At 39.9% G+C, this 19,284-nt stretch overlaps 1 protein-coding gene across 13 annotated transcripts in view; it reads right to left on the bottom strand.

The window, feature by feature from the left end:
- The window catches only part of PARD3B (par-3 family cell polarity regulator beta), a 921,213-nt gene that overhangs the window by 399,022 nt on the left and 502,907 nt on the right, over window positions 1-19,284 (bottom strand). For all 13 annotated transcript variants that reach the window (XM_023622589.2, XM_005601746.4, XM_070242147.1 and 10 more), the window contains 2 exons: window positions 17,147-17,286; window positions 15,915-16,043 (listed from right to left, as the gene is read on the bottom strand). In XM_023622589.2, the coding sequence (XP_023478357.2) occupies window positions 15,915-16,043; window positions 17,147-17,286 (269 nt within the window). The remainder of the gene's footprint in view (window positions 1-15,914; window positions 16,044-17,146; window positions 17,287-19,284) is intronic.

The following is a 19,284-nucleotide window of genomic DNA, read 5'->3' as shown; positions in this document are numbered from 1 at the left end:
GCGTCTTATCCAAAAACATCATCATTTTAACACTTCTAGACTAAACTTTCCAGCATGTTTGTTAGATGGAATTGAAGTTAATTAATTAATTAAAGGCCACAAAGAGCTTCTCTTACTTTTTAGATGAGATGCTCTCTACCTAAACATCATTCTCTCCCCTCCTCCCACACTGACACCCACTGGCAAACTCTTACCCATCAAGGCTCATCTCAATTGTCACCTGCTTTCTGTGGCTGGGCCCTCATCTGGGCCTCCTTGGCACTCTATACATAATTAAATTACAGTACTAATCACGTTATATTATGGTTATTTATTAGTATATAAATCTTTAAGGACTTCAGGGGCATCAAGAACCATTCCTCTTATACTTATACCACTAGCAACTATCCTAATGCATGCTTGAGAACAAACGCATGGTAAATATTATTTAAAGAACATTGCTGACAAGTGCTACATCAGTTAATTCTTCCACTGTAGCTCGATATGGGCCACCTTTTCACTAATACTAAAAAACAGTTTAAATACAGCTACTTAAATTCCAATATTCGATCGCCATCATCAAGTGGAATTTTGGAATATTAGGCAGTGCATTTGGAGTATCTATAGCAATAGAGTGATTCCCCTTTCCCATTTCTATGACAGTCCTAAGCTTCATCAAGACCTGTTTGCACTTTGATGCCTATGAAAGTCTGAGTTATGCAAGAAAATAGCTTGCAAATGTTTCTAAGAACTCACATTTATTTTGGCTCATCTGATCACCATATCTGCTCTTGAGTTTTGATACAGGGTGGAGTAAATCTGTCATTCACTTCTACTTTATTATGACAGCTGGTACTATTTGGCAACTACCCTGTTCAAATTAACCCTAAAAAAGCATTTTTTTTTTCCACATTTAAAACTAAGACTGTGTCTATATCAACTCCTAAACAATTGGTTGAAAAGTTTAAATTCACTTTCTGAGTGAACTCATTTGTTCTAAATAAAACTGAAAAGCAAATAAACCAGAAGTTGCTTTGACAGTTTTTAACTAAATTGGGCAGCACTGTGAATAAATACCAAGTAAGACATTAATACATTTGGGATCTCCTCCTCTTTGTCCTTTCAAATCCATTGCACATCAGACACAGATAATCCAGAATACTTTTTATACTCTATTTGACCTGAAAGAAGAATTAAAGTCATAATTCAAATATGTTAATAACTGGTTAAAGAGACACCTGACCAATGATTTTCTTGTTAAGGCAGCCCTTGATCGCAGCCTCTGTCTCTGTGGATGTAGAGTTCATCCAATTATCTTAGCCACATCACAAGTAGGGCATGGGCTAAACAAATACACGTGATTTACAAAGGCAGCCATATTGCAGTGATACAGAGCAAGCCGTCTGGGGTTTAATGGGGACCATATGTTTAGACGCCTCTTTAACCTCTTATTTTTGTTACACTGTAGAAGGAAAACCCAACCTACTAAAAGAACAAGCTGAGGGAAATAATCAGAGAATCAAAAAGACTGTGGAATCATGAATAAGTGCAAATCATTTACTAATAAGTTATAACTCAACACAATAGGCATACATTACTCAGCGTAACTGTATACTTTGTACCCTGTCTAGATCTCTAACTTCTGACAAAAATATCTGTATTAGTAGAAAATTCAGCTGCAACTTCCTAAGAAATACTAATAGTGTTCTAAGAACACTGTGTATGAGCAAAACCTCACTATTCCCCTAGCATTCTATTAAGATAATCTCCCACAGTCTCTTAAAGGGAAATAGATTGGAGAACTTAAAAAACAATGGCATAGTCCTCCTTTCACTTTCTCCACTCCAGTCTATGGTAATTAATGTCTACTCAATACCACGCTCAATCATCTGTCTCCCCCGGGACGGTTCTTTCAATTAAACCTTTTATTTCATCCAAGACTGCCTGTTCTCATTGACCACTGCACTTCTTATCTGTGGATTTATGATAATCTAATGCACATCCCCTCACAGGCAGACTGGCTTTAGGAATCCTTATTGTTCTTACACCAGAAGAGAGGCAAAAAACAAAATTAGCTCCCGTGGAAGCCAGGAAGGAAACTGCATTTGTTTGACACAGCAAGAGGCCTTTCACTACCTGCCCGGTGGCCTTGACCATCCACTGCCCTGGCCTCTCAATGTGCTGGCTGCCCTCGCCAGGCTGCTCCCGTCTGATAAGACATGCCAACTCCCTTGGGAGCTACTGAGAGCCGAGGGTGAGAGGCAATGCAATCTTCTGGTTACATTTTCAAAGGTTCGTGAAGGAAGGAAGACATTTACACGCTATCGCTATTCTTTTCTGCAAGAAACCCTACAGGTTAAAGAGGAACCTCTGAACTGCCATCTGACAGCAAAGGCTGGGCTTTGAAATAGTGAGCCACTGGCTTGTTCATAGCTATTTCGTCTTTACTTTCTTTCCAACCAGTATGCATATGATTTGGCTTCTGTTTTAGAAGTATACAAATTATAGTGACATGTTATTAACTTCACCACCATGAAAAATTACATACATGTATTTTTACAATCATACTCAGTTATGCAGCTGAAGACAAGGCTCGATCTAGTGTACTTCTGTCTCTTTAGGATACAGAGAGTAAGTCACTGTATGTACATCCTCACACATGAACAAGTTCAGCAGCCTTCGTCTTTGTTTAATGTCCTTGCATGCCTACATGGCACATAAAATTATCAAGTTAGTAATTGCATTAATATTTATTTATATCATTTATTTACAACCTGTCTAGTACCAAAGAATTGAGGTGGCTTGCATTAATAATTACATTAAAAATATCTGCCAAGTTTTCAACAAGTTGCTAGTGTTGACACAGTCATATTTTTCCAATAGAAGAATCCAGAATTTAGAGATATTTTTATTGCATTAAGGATGGCCAAAATCTTAATGAATAGTGTTTGTAATTTATTCACTTTTCTTTACGTCTAATGGAAATAAGCTTTAAATAAACGACGACTGTGGGTATAGACAAGGCAATTTCTAGTTAGAAAACAGGTTGCACGCTATAAACTTGTTCATAAACTTGGTTCTTGCAACTAGAACATTTTTTTTTCCTCAAAAGAAATACTGGTAAATTGTATCTAGGCTTCCATTAGCCAACAGAGCTTGTTCATTCCACAGCATCTCCAAAACATAACAGCATGTAATAATTTACTTTCTATTGGATGGGCTCTATTTCAGAATGTTCTATGGGAAAATACACCTAAACATCCAGTTTGGGAAAGAAGGAAAACATTTCCTTCCAAGCTGGCAACAGGAGTGAAGTCTCTTGGTACCCACAGCTGTGATGGTGTCAGGAGAGTACTGGAAGAAGGGCTCCATCTGTGCCTACTAATTACTATGGCAACAAACACCATGACAGCAGGGGGTCGAAAGGTGGCCGAGAGAAAGATGTCTGCTGGCAATTCGTTAGCTCTACATTTACTTAGGAGAAGGTGCTCTTTAGGTCAAATGCTCCCAAGGCATTCTGAACTGTGGAACAAACTCACACTCAGAGGCGGACCCCTGCTGCCCGTTCATATGTACAGATCCTTCGTAAGTCAGACACTATTGCATTGAACGTCATGCCAAGATTTGATGCAAAGAAATTCACACAACAGTATTTTGCAGTAGGAAGAGATCTAAGGTACAATTTAGTTCAAGCTCCTCATTTTATAGATAAGGAAACTCTTCTCCCTGTTTACCGTCAAATTACTTTTTCTCTTGATAATTTAATTTTAGTGAGTATTGGTTTATCACTGTCTACACAATCTGACTCCTCCTGCCCGTCTCCAGTCCAGGTTGTGGGTGTCCCCTGTAGAAGACGGGACAGGAAGGTCTACCTGCGATGGGAGCAGAAAGGGAAAAGTGTACCTAGAACAGGGACAGGAATTGACGTTTAGCCACAGCGTCATGGGGAAAAACGTTGCTAAACAACAAAGTAGGGACAGAGGCAGGCTTTATCTAACCTTTGCATCTCTCGCACTGTATTTGCACCAAGAAAGAAAGAAAATAAAATTTTTGTGAGTGGACTTAAGGTAAGATCCAAGAAGTTAAATGATCTTTCTAAACTCAAACGTCTAGTGGCAGTCCTAGGCTGGTAATCTGAATCTTACATCCCTGGACAACACTCATTCTGCAGTAGAACAACTGTCCTAAGCTAATGGGAGGGATTGTAACAATATTGGTCCCAATGAATTATGCTCCTTGAAATGTGATTTTGCTGCTCTTTCCATCCAAATGTGGAATCTATCTGCATCTCCCTTGGATCTTGACTGGCTATGTGACTTGCTTTGACCTAGGGAATGAGGCAGAAGTGACACTGTGCAACTTGCAAGGCTAGGCCTTAAGAGGCCCTGCATGTTCTGCTTTTGCTGTCCTGGGAATGCCATGTAAGGACTAGCCTTCTGGAAGATGAGAAGACACATGAAGGAGAACCAAGGTGCCCTGCCCAACAACCAGCACCAAGTGACAGCCAGGTGAGGGAAGCCATCATGGACCTCCAGTCCAGCAGATGCTCCAGTTGAACACAAGCTGCACGAACAGGCCCAAACATAGAACTTATAAACAGAGAACTTACGAACACAGGTCTCACCAAAGAAGGCATCAAATAGATCTTGAATTCACATTTGATGGATTTTCCATATTATCCCTGGAAATGATCTTGTTATGGGCTTGCAAATTTGGCTCACATGATATCATAAGGAGCCAACAATATTATCACTATAATCAAAATGTTCCTTTTCTCTATTCCTTGCTTTTCCTCAGTTTTCCTTCCTGCCTTTGGCTTGTGCTTCTCCACATCCCCAGAAGCATTTCTCTCCTTGGTTCTTTGAATCTGTCTACAACCCAATCAGAGCCCCACCTCATAAATTTTTTCATGAATTTAAAGCCCTTACTGATTTCTCCCTTTTTATAACTTCTAGTTCAGTATTGACCCTCCCAGCTTCTTCCTTAAATTCATGCAACTCTTTCCCTCCTATTAGCTTTCCTCACAGATGACATGTGCTATGCCATAGTCTTATCAGGTCTCTCTAATGGCCCCTAGCATTGTCTGTCAGCTCCTAGAGTTCAGGGACCAGTTTTCAGTATATCTTAGAACACCCAGTGCATGGCATAGCAGCCAGCACTGATAAATGAGCAATAAGTATCTGATCAGCTAATATTTATTGAACAAGTGGGTCCTGTTATCATCAGTGAGGACCCAGAAATGGAGGGAAACGGGGACCCAAGAAGACAATTCTCCTCACCATCAGTCTTTCTGAGCATCAAGGAAGAGAAGCATTGGTTTCAGGGAGATGGCGTGCAAGCAACCCAGGGGTAGATGTTTTGGTTGGGTGTTATTTTGTTTTGTCATTTTGGGTTTTTTCACTTGTTTGTCTCTGTGTGTTTTTCCTCTCCAGTGGAAAGTCAAAGGTCTCTAGATGAAATATGTAGCTGCTGGGAAGGAGAGAAGGGAGAGGTGAGGCCTTTCGAGTCAGGCAGAAAGTCTCTAACACACCTGCAGGGGGCCAAGGCCGACAGCTCCGCAAACCAGGAGCCACAGGTCCAACACGTACACAGTAACGACTAGCAAGGGGGGCCTCTGTTCTTCTTGGGGCTGATGTTTTTCTCCTTCTACTATCATCTTCTCCTACCACCTGGCATTTTAATGTGAGTTAACGTAGTATACTCTTACCTTCCTCTCCATCACCATTTGGCATTTTAATGCAACGGAGAAATAAAGACATCCTGCAATAGAGATACCAGACTGAGTGTCATTTGCTTCCAGAAAGGCAGGATGATAGGTCAGAAGTAAAACAGGAAAGGAGAGAGGAAGGAAAAAGAGAAACAGAAGAACTCTAAGAAAATTGAAACAACATTTCCAGCTATTAAACAATCCTTCCTTAGGTCCTAAGCCTCTAAGAAATGCAAAGAATTAATTACGGAAAGACTAGGTGATAAACTCCATATAACTCAATAAGTGGCCAGGAAACATAATTGAACTCGGTTATAATTGAATATCCTGCCACGGGGCAGATTTAAAGAAGGGTAAACTTAAAGAGACATGACAATATTAAATGTTCTTTTGTCTTTTTAACGTTTGGGATAAAACATTCTTTTTTAAAGAGAGAACTAGGACCATGGTGGGGCTTCATTTAGGCAGCGTAGGAATGAAATAGTATGTGATTTGTACTTCGGCATCTTAATTTAAATAATTACAATATCTTAAAGAAAAGTGCATCTTAACTCCTTCAATGTTTTATTATATCTGACAGGTTCAGTAAAAGAGCACCTACCTACTGGTGCATTATGCGTCATACGTTCTGCACACTCATTAAAAATAATGAGAACATATTTAAAAGTCATTGCCCAGAGAATCTTTGGGGACGGGGCATGGGAAGAGGTAAGTGGCAACAGATTGTTATTCAAGTGTCTCTCTCTGTTTTATCAGCCCTTAGGAAAAAAAAGTGGCAATCTTAAGCTGATATTCTTTAATGATAAAGATCACACATTTCTCTGAAAAACAGGCAGATGAAATATGTTCAGACCTCTAAGTATACTTTCAAAATGAAACGGACTATAGTGGCAGTTTCACACACGTGGTATTTACTTTGATAACAGCTGGAAAAGTCAGCCACAATCAATTAAGGCAGTACCTTTTTTCCCCTTAATCTTTAAATATCCTTTACAAAATGAATGCATTTCCTTATCGTACACCAAACGCACTGACCACAGGCATAGGGGTAATTAGGCAAATCAAGGTCAGCCTCCAAGGTGTCTAACCACTTTCTTATCCAGCTGCTCCATACCAACAGTGGCACAAATGACTGGTAACATTTGGCTAACAGGATAATGAGAAGGATATAGTCTGTGGTTGGTCACAACATTCCTTTTTCTGAGCTGTTTAAACATGTATATTCAGAATATTTTCCTTTTTTCTAGACTCCGGAAGCCTAATCATGGCCACAGTGGCCACTAATAAGACATATGTCCTGTGCCATGAGAGTACAGCCAAATCTCACGGCTCTTCATTCTTAACTTTGCAAGAGAATGTAATTAGGCCCCAGTCCTCTGAAATGTCATGAGAGCTTCTTTTCAGCACAGAGCACTCCTCCTTCCACCACCTTCCAATCTCCAACAAAACCAGTCTTGTGATAAAAGACATTAAGTATTTTCTTTCTGACACCTGGAAGCCATACAACCAGGCAAAATGGCCAGCACTTCCTCCATCTGTTTTAACAGTGCTCAACCAGAGCATTTATCATCATCTATTTTATCAAGACTAGATTTTGCTGACAAGGTGCAGGAAAATTCTTTCAGGTATAAGTACTTCTTGGGGAGTAGCAAATGACTGTTAATCCCTCAGCCTTGTGGTTACTGAACGCATCCAAAAAACTGGTGAAGATTAAGGACCTGGTGTCTCGGTCCGCAGCGCGAGTGAGAAGGTCTCATGCTCACCTCAGGGAGGCAGAAGTCTTACTTAAAAAATAGTTCTGATTTTGACAAACCATAAATTCTGGTAAAGGGCAATCCCTTCGTACCTCATTTTCCCTATCTTTAAAATGAGATAAACGGAACAACTAAAGCGTCACTTTCTTAGGAGCGTTGAAAGCTTTGACATGCCTTCACGGTTGCTGAAGGGGATGGTAGGGTACGGTCCAGGCACCGGCCAAAGGGGCACACCTTCCCCTCCAGCCTTCCACGTCGGAGACAAAGCGGAAGGAAGAGGGAGGCGGTATTACCGCAAACGAATACCAACAACTCCTTCTCCTCAGCTTCCAGAGAAGGACCTCCCTCTGGTAGGTGTCTGAATCTACAGGTTACAAGGGGGCACGTAACAAATTCTGAGCACAATCAAATTGATGGTGGAAATTTTAAAGCACTATCGAGTTGGGCCTGAAAAAGTCGAGTACAATTGAGTTTGCCCGAATGAATCAGGTGTAATCGAGTTGAGTAACTGGATTGTGCTCAGTGCTGGCCCTTCGCCAAAATGAGGGGCACGTGGCCAAAGAGACACAACTCATTTGGGCTGGAAATTTGCACAGAATATTCTTCACAGAGAAGACACTGTTTGCAGAATAGAAAGTTGAAAATTTTATTATTGAAGCTAGTCAGCTGGAGACCTTACGCTCTTTACAACAAAGCCACTATTCCAATAGTTTTCAAACTGGACTCTTGGGAGGTCTTGTTAAAACACAGCTTTGAGCCCCACCCCTCGAGCTTCTGATTCCTTAGGTCTGAAGGGAGCCTGAAAATTTGCATGTTTAACAAGTTCTCAGGTGATGCTAAACTGCAGGTCTGAGACCACACTTGGAGAACCATTGTTCCAACAAGTTATTGTAGCATTTTAAAATTGCTAAATTTAAATTGAAAATTTAAAACAAGATTGAAGCATTTAAAAAATACTTTAATACTTTAAAAATACTTCTAATATTTTAAAAATACAAGGAATGGTACTCATTATTTTTATGTCTGTACAAGTAAACTGTACAACTAGATTATGCAAATGTCTTCATGATAATTTCAACTGTCTACGTTGTCATTTACATTCAATATTAACTATCCTTATCCTCCCTGTCTTGTGTAGCTGTAATTAGAGATAGCTAATGCTGTGAAAGCTAAGGAAGTATCTGCATATATTTTTTATTTGATTGAAAATAATTGTAGTAGGCTGGATAATGCATTAAATACAGATTAGATATGGATCAGGGGAGTAGCTCCCTAGCAATATTTTTTCCAGCCTTCTATATCATCTGCTTTAATAATGCACAGCTTTCATTCATTCAGTCAACAAATATTTACTGAGCATACAGTGTGCATCATGCACAGGAAGTAACAGAAGTTAACATTATTTGACACTTACCAAATGTTAGCCTCTGTGCTCAGCTAATTCTCACAACAACCATGGAAGGTAAGTGCTGTTATTGTCCTCATTTGACAAATGAGGAAACTGAAGCACAGAGAGCTTGGGTGAGATTGCAAAGCAGGGATTCACATTCAGGCCATGAGACGGGCAAACCTGGGCTCTTAATTGCTATTTGTCTACAGTTCCTAGGTCTAAGGGAGAAATGTTAACAGTGTGTGATTCAGGCTCATGGCAAGGGGAGTCCTGAATATGAATGGAAAGCTCAACGGGGCTCCATAGCCCAGACTTGGGGGTTCAAGGAAGCACTGCCCACGGCAGTGACCTGTAAGGAGACACCTTAGGGACTGGTGAGGTGAAAGGGATGGGAGGGGTGTCCTAGGCAGAGGGAAGGCTCATAGCACATATTTGGCAAAGAGAAGGTACTGGTAACATTTTAAACAACTGAGAAAAGCTTGGAATAGCTGAAGAGTAGGGAAAAGGAAAAAAATGCTGCCGATCCCTGGTCCATAGACCAGCTTGGAATCCATGAAAGGAATATAATTCTAGGACAAAAATACCTATTTTCTCCTCCAAACCTACCTGTACATTTTTCAATGCTATCTCTAGATATACAATCTCAGAACTTTCAAATTATTGATTTTTCTCACTCCATCAACCCAACATCTATCAGATGCCAAAAACAAAGTTTTCTACCTCTCTCTCTCTGTATTCCCATTGCGTGGGAGACCCTAACTCCGCACTTAATAGCTCTCATTCAGAGGAGCCATGCTGATGACAATAACAAGTAACATTTGCTGAACTGCATGCTATGTGCGCTGTTGAGTTCTTCACATGCATCTCATTTGATGCTAACAAACAGTCTCTTGAGTAAACAATAATCTGATCCTCATATTAGGGATGAGGAATGGGGTCTCAGGGAAGTAACTTAATCAAGGCCATCCAGCCAATCAGTGGCAGAGCCTGGATTCAACCCAGGTCTGACTGATCCCAGATGCCAACTAGTAACCATTACATTCTGGTGAATTGCAATAAGCTCTTAGCAGGTATCCTTAACATCTCTTGGCCCCTTCCAATTTATTCCAGACAACACTACTTCTCACGTTAGCCCCTTTCTCAGTAATCTGTCAAGTTGGGCTGCCTACTATCTTCTCGATGTATTTTGATTTTCCAATCTTTGAGTGTCTGAAGACGGTATTTCCTTTCCCCCTGTAGCTCGGCATTTTGAAATCCTACTCAGTCATCAAAATCCTTCTCAAATACTGTCATGTTCTTGAAGGTTTTCTTGGTCCCCAATTTTGAATCCCGACAACACTTTATTTGCATAATTTGGTCAACTCATCACCTGTTTTCCTTATGGGCTAGAAGCTCCTTGAGGACAGGAACACATCTTATTCATTTCTGGAGTTCATGTTGCAAAGCCTTGACTAGGATTAAATGCATATTGGTTGAATGGAAATGTAAGAAAGAAATGGGAATTATTATAGGGAGAAGCAGAAATGGAGACTATATCTTAGCAAAGACTCCATCTTAAGTCACTAGAACTGTGTTACTTGGAGAATCTATAGAACATAGCAACGCATTTTAGTTTTTGTATAATTATTTAAATTCTAAAACACAACTCTTGCACTTTGGTTTAGGTAGAAAAATCATTCTAAAATCATCCTTCAATTTCTGCTACTTATCCACAAATAACTGCTATAATATTCATTCTTCCTTAAGTACCTTGGTTAATTAAGCACAGAATCATTTGAATCAAATAGCTAACGTGGATAAAATAATGTAACAGTTAAATGAGGTTCATTTAAGATTTCAAACCAAAATTCTTGCATGATTCATGACGTTAAATAATTTGACATTTGAAGATGCGAATTTTTCACTTAGCAAGAAGATACAGCAAACCGGAAGGAGTTGGAGCCACATGTCGTTTGCTAAGGCGGCCACAGGGACTGGTAAGATGGCAGTGTTGGGATCCATTCAGCTCAGTAACGATTAAGGGAGCCTCCACACCTGTGTGCATCATTTTCTTCTCAGCAAAAGCAATATTCCTAAGTGAAGGTCAAATCAGCATGACAGACACAGCTAACTTTCGGATCTCAATCTCGCCAGGCAGGAGCACTTGCTGGCTTGAAATATAGTTAATCCCACTTGCAGAGGCCGGCATTTAATAGCAGGAAAACTTGGCAGGTAGAAATTATAAATACATTTGAAATTTTCTCAGCTTGTTTTACCCACCAGGGGTTGCTGCGATTTTCAGGATAATTTAAAGATAAGGCAGCAGGTCAGAACATGAAACATTAAAGAGGTTAACAAAGAAATGGCAGAATATTTCTTCCTCCCCAATAAACGAAAGAAGACATACACGTATGTGCACATGCACACACATGGCAAATAACACAGTGTGTCTCTCTCTGAAGCTCGTAAAAAAGAAAAGGCATGAAATAAATAGAAAACATGTAGTTTTTCAGGATCTTTCCTAAATGGAAAGATAGCTTTATTTGACACTTTGCAAGAGAAGAAAAGAATTTCAAGTTTCAGGGATGGAAAGGAACTTGCAGACTATGTCTCTTACAGAACAGACGGAACAAACCACTGATTAAGTAGCCAAGTTTCCATTTCAAGTGCAGACGCAGACACAGCATTTTCACCTTGCGATTCTATTACTAACACTAATCTTGAAGTCCCCTCTGCAGAAATCTTTTTTATGTGAACACCTCCTTAATAAACTCTCACTCAGTCGGGGGGTGGGGAGATCAAAGGATCTTCCAGGCTGGGAGTCTAGAAAGATTACCTCTGAAGCACAGTTCTTTTGGTAAAGATACTAATAAGAGCTAAATAGTTGTGATGTTATTACATACATTTCTCTGATTGATTTTCAACCCAGCTTGCCACAGATGGAAAGAAGGTTGGCAAAATGTGCTGCTAAATTTGTGATACTAACCAACTGCTCAGGAAGGAGGACATGGGCCAGCAAATATAAGAATTCAGCACAGCTCTCTCATGTGGCAGGTCAGGAGAAACGACCAGGAAATGGATGCTAAGGGCTCTGGAACGACAGAGGGTCACATCCGAGAGACCATCCTGTATCGAGATGTCCTGTGTATCTGCTGACCACATGCTCCCTCGGCTGTAAGTGTTAAGACTTTACAAGAAGCTGGTGATAACGAGGAAGGAAGGAAGACTTAAGTGTCAGAAAATAGGCAGAGCAGCGCTGTTAAGGCGATACAGAGCTCATGAAATAGCGAGGCTTAACAAAAGGGAGAGTACGGTGTCTCAGGACAGGAACACAACAAACACAGTTTGTTTTCTTCAAAGGAGATAGAACAAGACAAAAGCAGGAAGTGCTGTCCTTCCTTCATCCTGCCAGATTTTCGATGGAAAGTCAAGTATGTACATCCATCACAATAAGGGGGAAGAGACCACAGTGAAACCACCTTCAATTTTTTGAAAGAAAAACACAAAGATGTATCACATAGCACACGGTTCTTCATTTTGCTCTTTGAAATAGTCCAGGGCACGCCACATTAGGAAGTAATTCCCCCTGAAATAGCCCCACGCATGCCAAACATGACCTCTCTTTAAACTTCCTGTAGGGTTCTTGCTATTTAGCACTCAGGGCAGGCATTTGGACCAGAGAGAGAATACTATTTCTTATTTCTCCCAAACAAAGATTCTGGGTCCACATTACTTAGGCGCTTGTACGCCTCAAACGCCCTTGCTTTGTGTGGTTCCAAAGAATATTCCACATATTTGGATAGTTAGAAGCCAAATATTTTTTAAAGAGTCGAGACTATTTGCCAGAGAATTCTAAGAGAATGGATACTAACCACTTATCGTCCAAATTTTGTATAAAACTACAAACAATGAGAACAAATATTATTTGCCCTAATAATCTCACAGTTGCACAATTAATTTAATACGCTCCCTGCTGGGCTTGGCATATGATGTTGCTTTCTGGGATAGAAATCAAATTTTACTAACTTCTATTAAATGAGAGTGAAATAGTATATACAGGATGCCTGACACAGATTTGATTGGTTATAAAAATTTTGTTTGTAGTTCAGTATTTTGGATACATTTTAAAATAATAAAAAAGAAAACAATCAGTGTTCAAAATAGTGGTTAGTCCTAGGCAAACCCCATAACGTATCTAAAGTATAGTTTTGTGTGTACAGTACCACAGAAGTGGTAATGTACTAGAAGAAATAATCACAGCGAACATATATTGAGAACTTACAACTGGCCGGAAACTATGCAAAGAGCTTTGCATATATTATCTCGTTTAATCCTCACAACAATCTTATGATACAGACCAGGAAACTGAGCCTTGGTATGACTTTGTGACCTGCTGTAGGTCACACCATAAGTGGTGAATGTGGAAGTTGAGTAAAGGGAGCTGAAATCCAGAGACGATGCCAAGTGTTAAGAAACCTAGGCCTCTAGTTCCTGCTCATTGTGGGGCCACGGACAGGTTACTCAGCCACACTGGACCTTGGTTTGCTCAACTACAAAATTAGAGTTGGACTCACTGATTCTTTCAGCTCTCTTTAGTCTGAAAATTTTTAATTCCATTAAGTAACTTCCAGGTGTAATTGTTTTTGACTGACAACGCATTCAGAGTTTCAAATTGGAATAAGATCAGCACCCTTTCTCCCTTACCTTGGGGAGGAAGAGAGCTTCTAGAGCTGGGAATCCTAGAGGACACATGGAAAGGGGTATAAGGAACTATGAGATTGGAAGTAGGGGCTCCTGAGGGCTTGAGTTCCTAGCTGGAGCTCCGTCACTGGGTTCTTTTGCACGTGCGGGGGCTGGCTGGAGCGTTTCTCTTTCTAGGTAGGGTTTTACTCCTTCCAGGACCATAGTTCAATGGGATACACGGTCAAAACTTCTTTCCCTGTTCTCTCATCCCTGAAACAAGTACATAGTCCCACTGAGGTTTTCTAAAAGTTTTTGTCTCCAGCAACCAGAGAACTGGACAAGAAGTGAGAAGGTTTCCTGCTATGAATACATGCTGCCGTCTTTTGTATTGCTTCATTTCACATTGACCTTTGCAGAAAAAGATGAAGGTCTTTGGATAAATAAAGAAGTGAAGAAAGAATTCATCTGAATTTAGAGGGAAAAAAACCCTGGAATTCAAGTTTTGGCAGCATTTCTCTTTAGGAAAAGTGAGGAGCCTCAGGGAGGAGATGAGACAGACATTCAGGATTCTACCATCCAAAATGGCTGGGTTTGGAGGAGTCAAGTAGAAGAGAGGAAGTGGGCAACATATCTTCCCTTCCTTATTTTACCACAGATCTCCCCAAAGCACACAATAGGGCATGAGGAAAAATGGCTAAGATGATGGAAAGAAAAGGAAGAGGCAAAAGGAAACCCCATGCCATAGAAACATGGAGGGAGGATCCTTTGGCCAGCGCTAACGAGCATTAATACCTGTGAGAGGTGACTCAGGAGGGTCACGTATTCAAATGTGAATATAAACACATGTAACAGAATGTCAGGCTCAGAGTAGATATCGTAGAGGTTTTCTAGTCTTATCCCTGTATCAATGGGAGAATTTTTTCTAGAGCATCTTTGACAGATGGTGAGGCAGGCTCTGTTTCCATATTCTAAATAACCCATTTCCTTCTTGGACAGCTCCAATAGTTAGAAAGTTCTTGCAACATTATCACTTCCAACTGCTTGTTTGGGTCCAAGCTCAAAGAGGGCAGGAAATCGGTCTTCGTTACTTTTGCGTCCTAAGAGCCTCAGACTTAGTGCTCGGCAGATCCCCAGTAAACCGTTTGTTGGGTTAACACATAAGCAAATTAATGGACATAAACTGTTAAACATGGCTTACTTTCTAATGCATACAATAACTCTTTACATATTTGATAACAATTGTCATGCATCCTAAACTTTCTTTTTCAGGTCACCTATAGTGAATGTTCTCAACTAACCCCCACTGTTCTGAAGATTCCACCCTTGGACCTCTCATATTACCTACATGTGCCTTCATCATTTCCTATATAGAGTCAAAGGAAATAAAATAAAAGCAAGGGTAATTTAAAATACTTTTGTCACATCAGTTCCTCTTTCTTATTAGCCATAAAAGTCCTTTGACTTTTCTATAGATTTCTTAAGTAAATATTTCAATAATAAAATGTGTTTATTGTAAAAAAAAATGAGAAAATGAAAATCTTTCATAATCTCAACAATCTGGGTGCATCTCCTACCAGTTCTTTTTTTTTTTTTGACTTTTTAATATAATTTGATCGTACTGCATGTATCATTTTATACCCAACTTTTTACTTAATAATAAACTAGGAACATTTTATCATGTTATTATCAATTCTGCACAGAGACCATTTTAAGTACTTACTATATTTCACTGGAGAACTATCCAGTTATTTATCTAACTAATACTTCTGGTTGTACAGTGCCCAATACATCACTACAAGAAATAGGACTTTAGGAAAAAAAATCAATGTACATGAATTTTTTCCACATCTTTGATGATCAGTTTAGGACTGATTACTAGAAGTGTAGTTACTAGGTCAACGGGGAGACATTTTTAATAAGACTTTTGAAATCTCACGCTTGAGATGCCTTTCCCAGCCCTCGAGACCAGGTTCAAGTCCCCATTATATGTCACTGGAGCACTCTGCAGCTTGCTCTCACAATCTCCACCACCTTGATCACTTGGTTATATTTTTATTTCCTTTTAGACTGCAAACTGCACTGTGGTAGGGCCACGAGCATTTTTGCTGACTGTGTTTTGCATAGGGCCTAGCACATACTCAACGTATGTGTATTTATTGTATTTAGTTGAATACTGTTAAATTGCTTCCTTGAAAGGGTGTTTGAATTTGTCCCCTAGAAGTACTGTTTGCATATACCCAACTCACTACATCAACATCCTAAAACTGTGATACCCCAAATGAGGCAAAATACTCTTGATGTGATTCAATTTTTGCTACAAATGAAGCCTGTGATTTAGAACTCATTTCTCAGCTATTGTGAATTCCCAGAGTGTAGTAAGCTCTGCATTGACAATTCAGTGAGACTGGGATATGAATATTACCAGCTCTCGGGGCAGAAAAGCTCCTTCTTGGCGGGCAATGACCAGTGATGCTGTCTCTCCCTGTTTGGTGCTCCTCAGCATGGCCACAAGCTCCTCCTGAGTCCGTCCAGTGACATCTCTGCCATTTACCTAATGCATGCAATCATACAAGCAGCCACAATTACAACACTTGCTATATCCTTCTACCCTAGATGGTTTTTGAAAGTAGGCAGCAAATGGGCTCCCACGATCAACAAAGCTCTGAAAAGATGAATACTGAACACATGTGCCCAGACCAACCACATTTATAATACCAATAATAACATAGTGCCCAGGATTACTGTGGTGCTGGACAGTCAGTAATTAGTATCAGCAGTTTTCCTAAGACATTACATTCTTATGAGGGGGAAATCAAACTGACAGATTCCAGAGATGGTTCCTCAAAAAGGAAGGATGCAGGTTCAAATGCTTAACTGGCACCATTTTCTACATAATACAAACAGGGGAAATGGCCCATTATCATACGGCAAATTCCTCTGGAAATAGAGTCTTTCGCTGTAATTCTACAGTGTTTCCCACGTTTAGAAAATTACAGTCACCAAGTTACTACAGATTATTGGAGATTCTAATTTGGAGCAACATTAGTCATTTGGTGCATTTTCTTTCATGATCTAGAACTACACAAAAAACTATAGTGTTGCTCCATGCCTTGAGACAGTTAAAGGGAACCAGCCAGTTTCCATGAATATGACTTCTTGAAAAGTAAATGACAATATGTATTTAGCCAGGAAGATGGTGGTACCAAACAAAAAGAAATGAAAAAAAAAGCTTCTTGCTTTGGGTATTCCAAATACTTCTCTGTAGGCATAGATCAACTTGAAACAGACTGGCCCATCTTTGCAAGAAGTTTAAAGGAACTGTTACAGGGCTTGGTATGACTTTCAAATTCTTAGCCCTAATTGAATAAATGATGGACTTTTGGATCTGATCCAAATTCCCCAGGGACACTAAGACGTAGAAGAAAGAGAAGATAGGGAAAACTTTTCAGTATTATTTGGCCCCACATCAACTGCTCTTACTGGGGACTTATAAAGTTAGGCTTCACATTAACTAGTTTTCTAATTAAAGTCCTTATCTTGTCTACAAGAAATAATTCTCAATATATTGTATTCAAATTTAATATATATGTTTATATACTTATTGATTTAAACACCAATAAATATTTTATGGAAGATACTATTTCTAGTTCTTACCTCCAAGATTCTGTCCCCTGATTGCAGGCGGCCATCTTTTACTGCTGCTCCCTTTGGTAAAATGTTTTTTACAAAAATGGGACCAGGACCATGTATGGAAGAGTCTCTGGTAACAACAGTGAAACCAAGTCCTTCAGGGCCTAGCGTACAAGATCAGGAAAATGCATGGTCATCTTACACAGGAGTAATACTACATTCAATCTTACAGTAAAATCTACTTATTTAGATTAATGTAGAATGAGTGACATATTTACATTCGGGAAAATATTTTAAATACACTTCAGTTGTTCTGGTGTCAAACACAGATTGCAGCTCCTGACGGTCACGATGGTATCAAGGTGAATTTAGGGCCCAATACAGATGTGTAACACTTTCTTTTATTAAGGTCCTAGAAGAAATGCCATATGTTATCCATACACATGGGAGGCTTCTCAGGAAACCGTAACCTGACTTCCTACTTTCCTGAGGAGCAAAAGCCCATCTGACAGCATCCGCCAGGCTCTCAATGGGCCAGCCCACCTGCAGCTCCCCGCTGGCTGAGCATCCACTCCTTGTATACTGCATCCCACTGTCCCCTCACTCATGCTTGCTGCCCCTGCCCCATTCTCTTGTATCTCCAATCTCTCTCTTCCAGTCTATTTTTTCCCTCTATCTAAAGGTGTGCTCAGATTCCTCTACCCTAAAGAATCCTTCCTCCATCTACTGCTTCTTCAGTCTTCCATCATGAACGACCTACCCATGACCACATCCAGTAATTCCTTCTACTCTTGATCTTTCCCCTTCTCTACCTTTGACACTTCCCATCAATCATCTTCCTGACATGAACTCCCCCCACGGTTTTCATATCTTTATTTCCTACCTCTGATCACATCATGTCTGTCTGTCTCTCTCTCTCACCCACTGTTCTCCCACACAAACATAGATGTTCTCCAAGGATCTGTCCTCTAGATGCTCTGCTTTGGCCACCTCCCTTGAAAGAAGCAAAAAAGAAGCCAAGCTACCATCTCCCTATGGAAGCCACTTGAATCTCTTTGTCTGACCCAATCCCTCCGGTGTCAGCTACCTAGATATCACCATGCACATACTTTCACCAGTGCTTCAAACTTTCCTACAAACTGCTTCTCCACTCCAGATGCTGGCCTTTTCAAATATCCTCAGCTACTTAAAATTCTAGTTTCTAGCAATGGCATCCTCATTGTACAAGCCGTCCTAGCTGAAAACCTCAGCAATAACTGTATTCCCTCTTTCTCTTCCTTCGCATATCTAGGCAGCCATTAAGGCATACATATTACATTTAGACAGATGCAATGCACCCTTAACTGATCTTTTGTTGTTTGGTCTCTTCTTCAGTGTCTCTTTTTGCTGTCAGATTAATCTTCCCAAAGTACAGCTGTGATGTTTTATTCTTTATTTTTGCATTCAAGGCCTTCTGATGGATTTTTAAGGTCTCATTCTGTGTCTGATTCATCTTTCCTCAAAGCACTGGATCCCATGTCTATACATAGCTGGATAATTCATAGGGAAAACACAACTGATGCATATATATAAAAGCCTAATTGCTAAGCACTTCAGAATATTTGTGCCTCCTAGTCAATACATTTTCTTCCCAGTATAGACTTCTTATAGGGGGTTGAAATTTTGACCAGAGGATCTTTCAGAATAATCTCTATCAAAGGTACATGTGATTTGCTTTTGATATATATTATTAAGTATCCTAAAAGTACCACATGATCATTAAATTCTCTACTATCCAACAGAAATCTATGAGATCTTGGTTTCTTTTGAATTGCGCCTTGAAAGTCGTGTAGGATTTCAGAAGTTTACCGTGTGGGAAGGGATTATCAGAAGAAGTTACAAAATAAACAGAAGCACAGAAGTGCATGAATACTTGTGTGTATATAATATTGCATAAATATGCATGCACGCACATGATCTAGTCTCATTGATCTGTGCTTGAAACAGGTAGAAAAGCTGAAAAAGATGAAGACAGGAAAGGTTACAGATGCTTTTGTACGCATCTTTTGAAAAATTGTTTTCAATGTTGGATGACTGAAATTAACAATTATCACATATTTACTTTCTGAGGAGTAAATTTTCTGCTGGTCTGAAACCACGTGGAGAACCCGAAACAATATGCT

The sequence above is a fragment of the Equus caballus genome, chromosome 18, assembly GCF_041296265.1.
Source record: "Equus caballus isolate H_3958 breed thoroughbred chromosome 18, TB-T2T, whole genome shotgun sequence".
Taxonomy (NCBI): Eukaryota; Metazoa; Chordata; class Mammalia; order Perissodactyla; family Equidae; genus Equus; species Equus caballus.
Note: the sequence above shows the minus strand (reverse complement) of the source record. Positions and strands in the feature narration are given on the sequence as shown.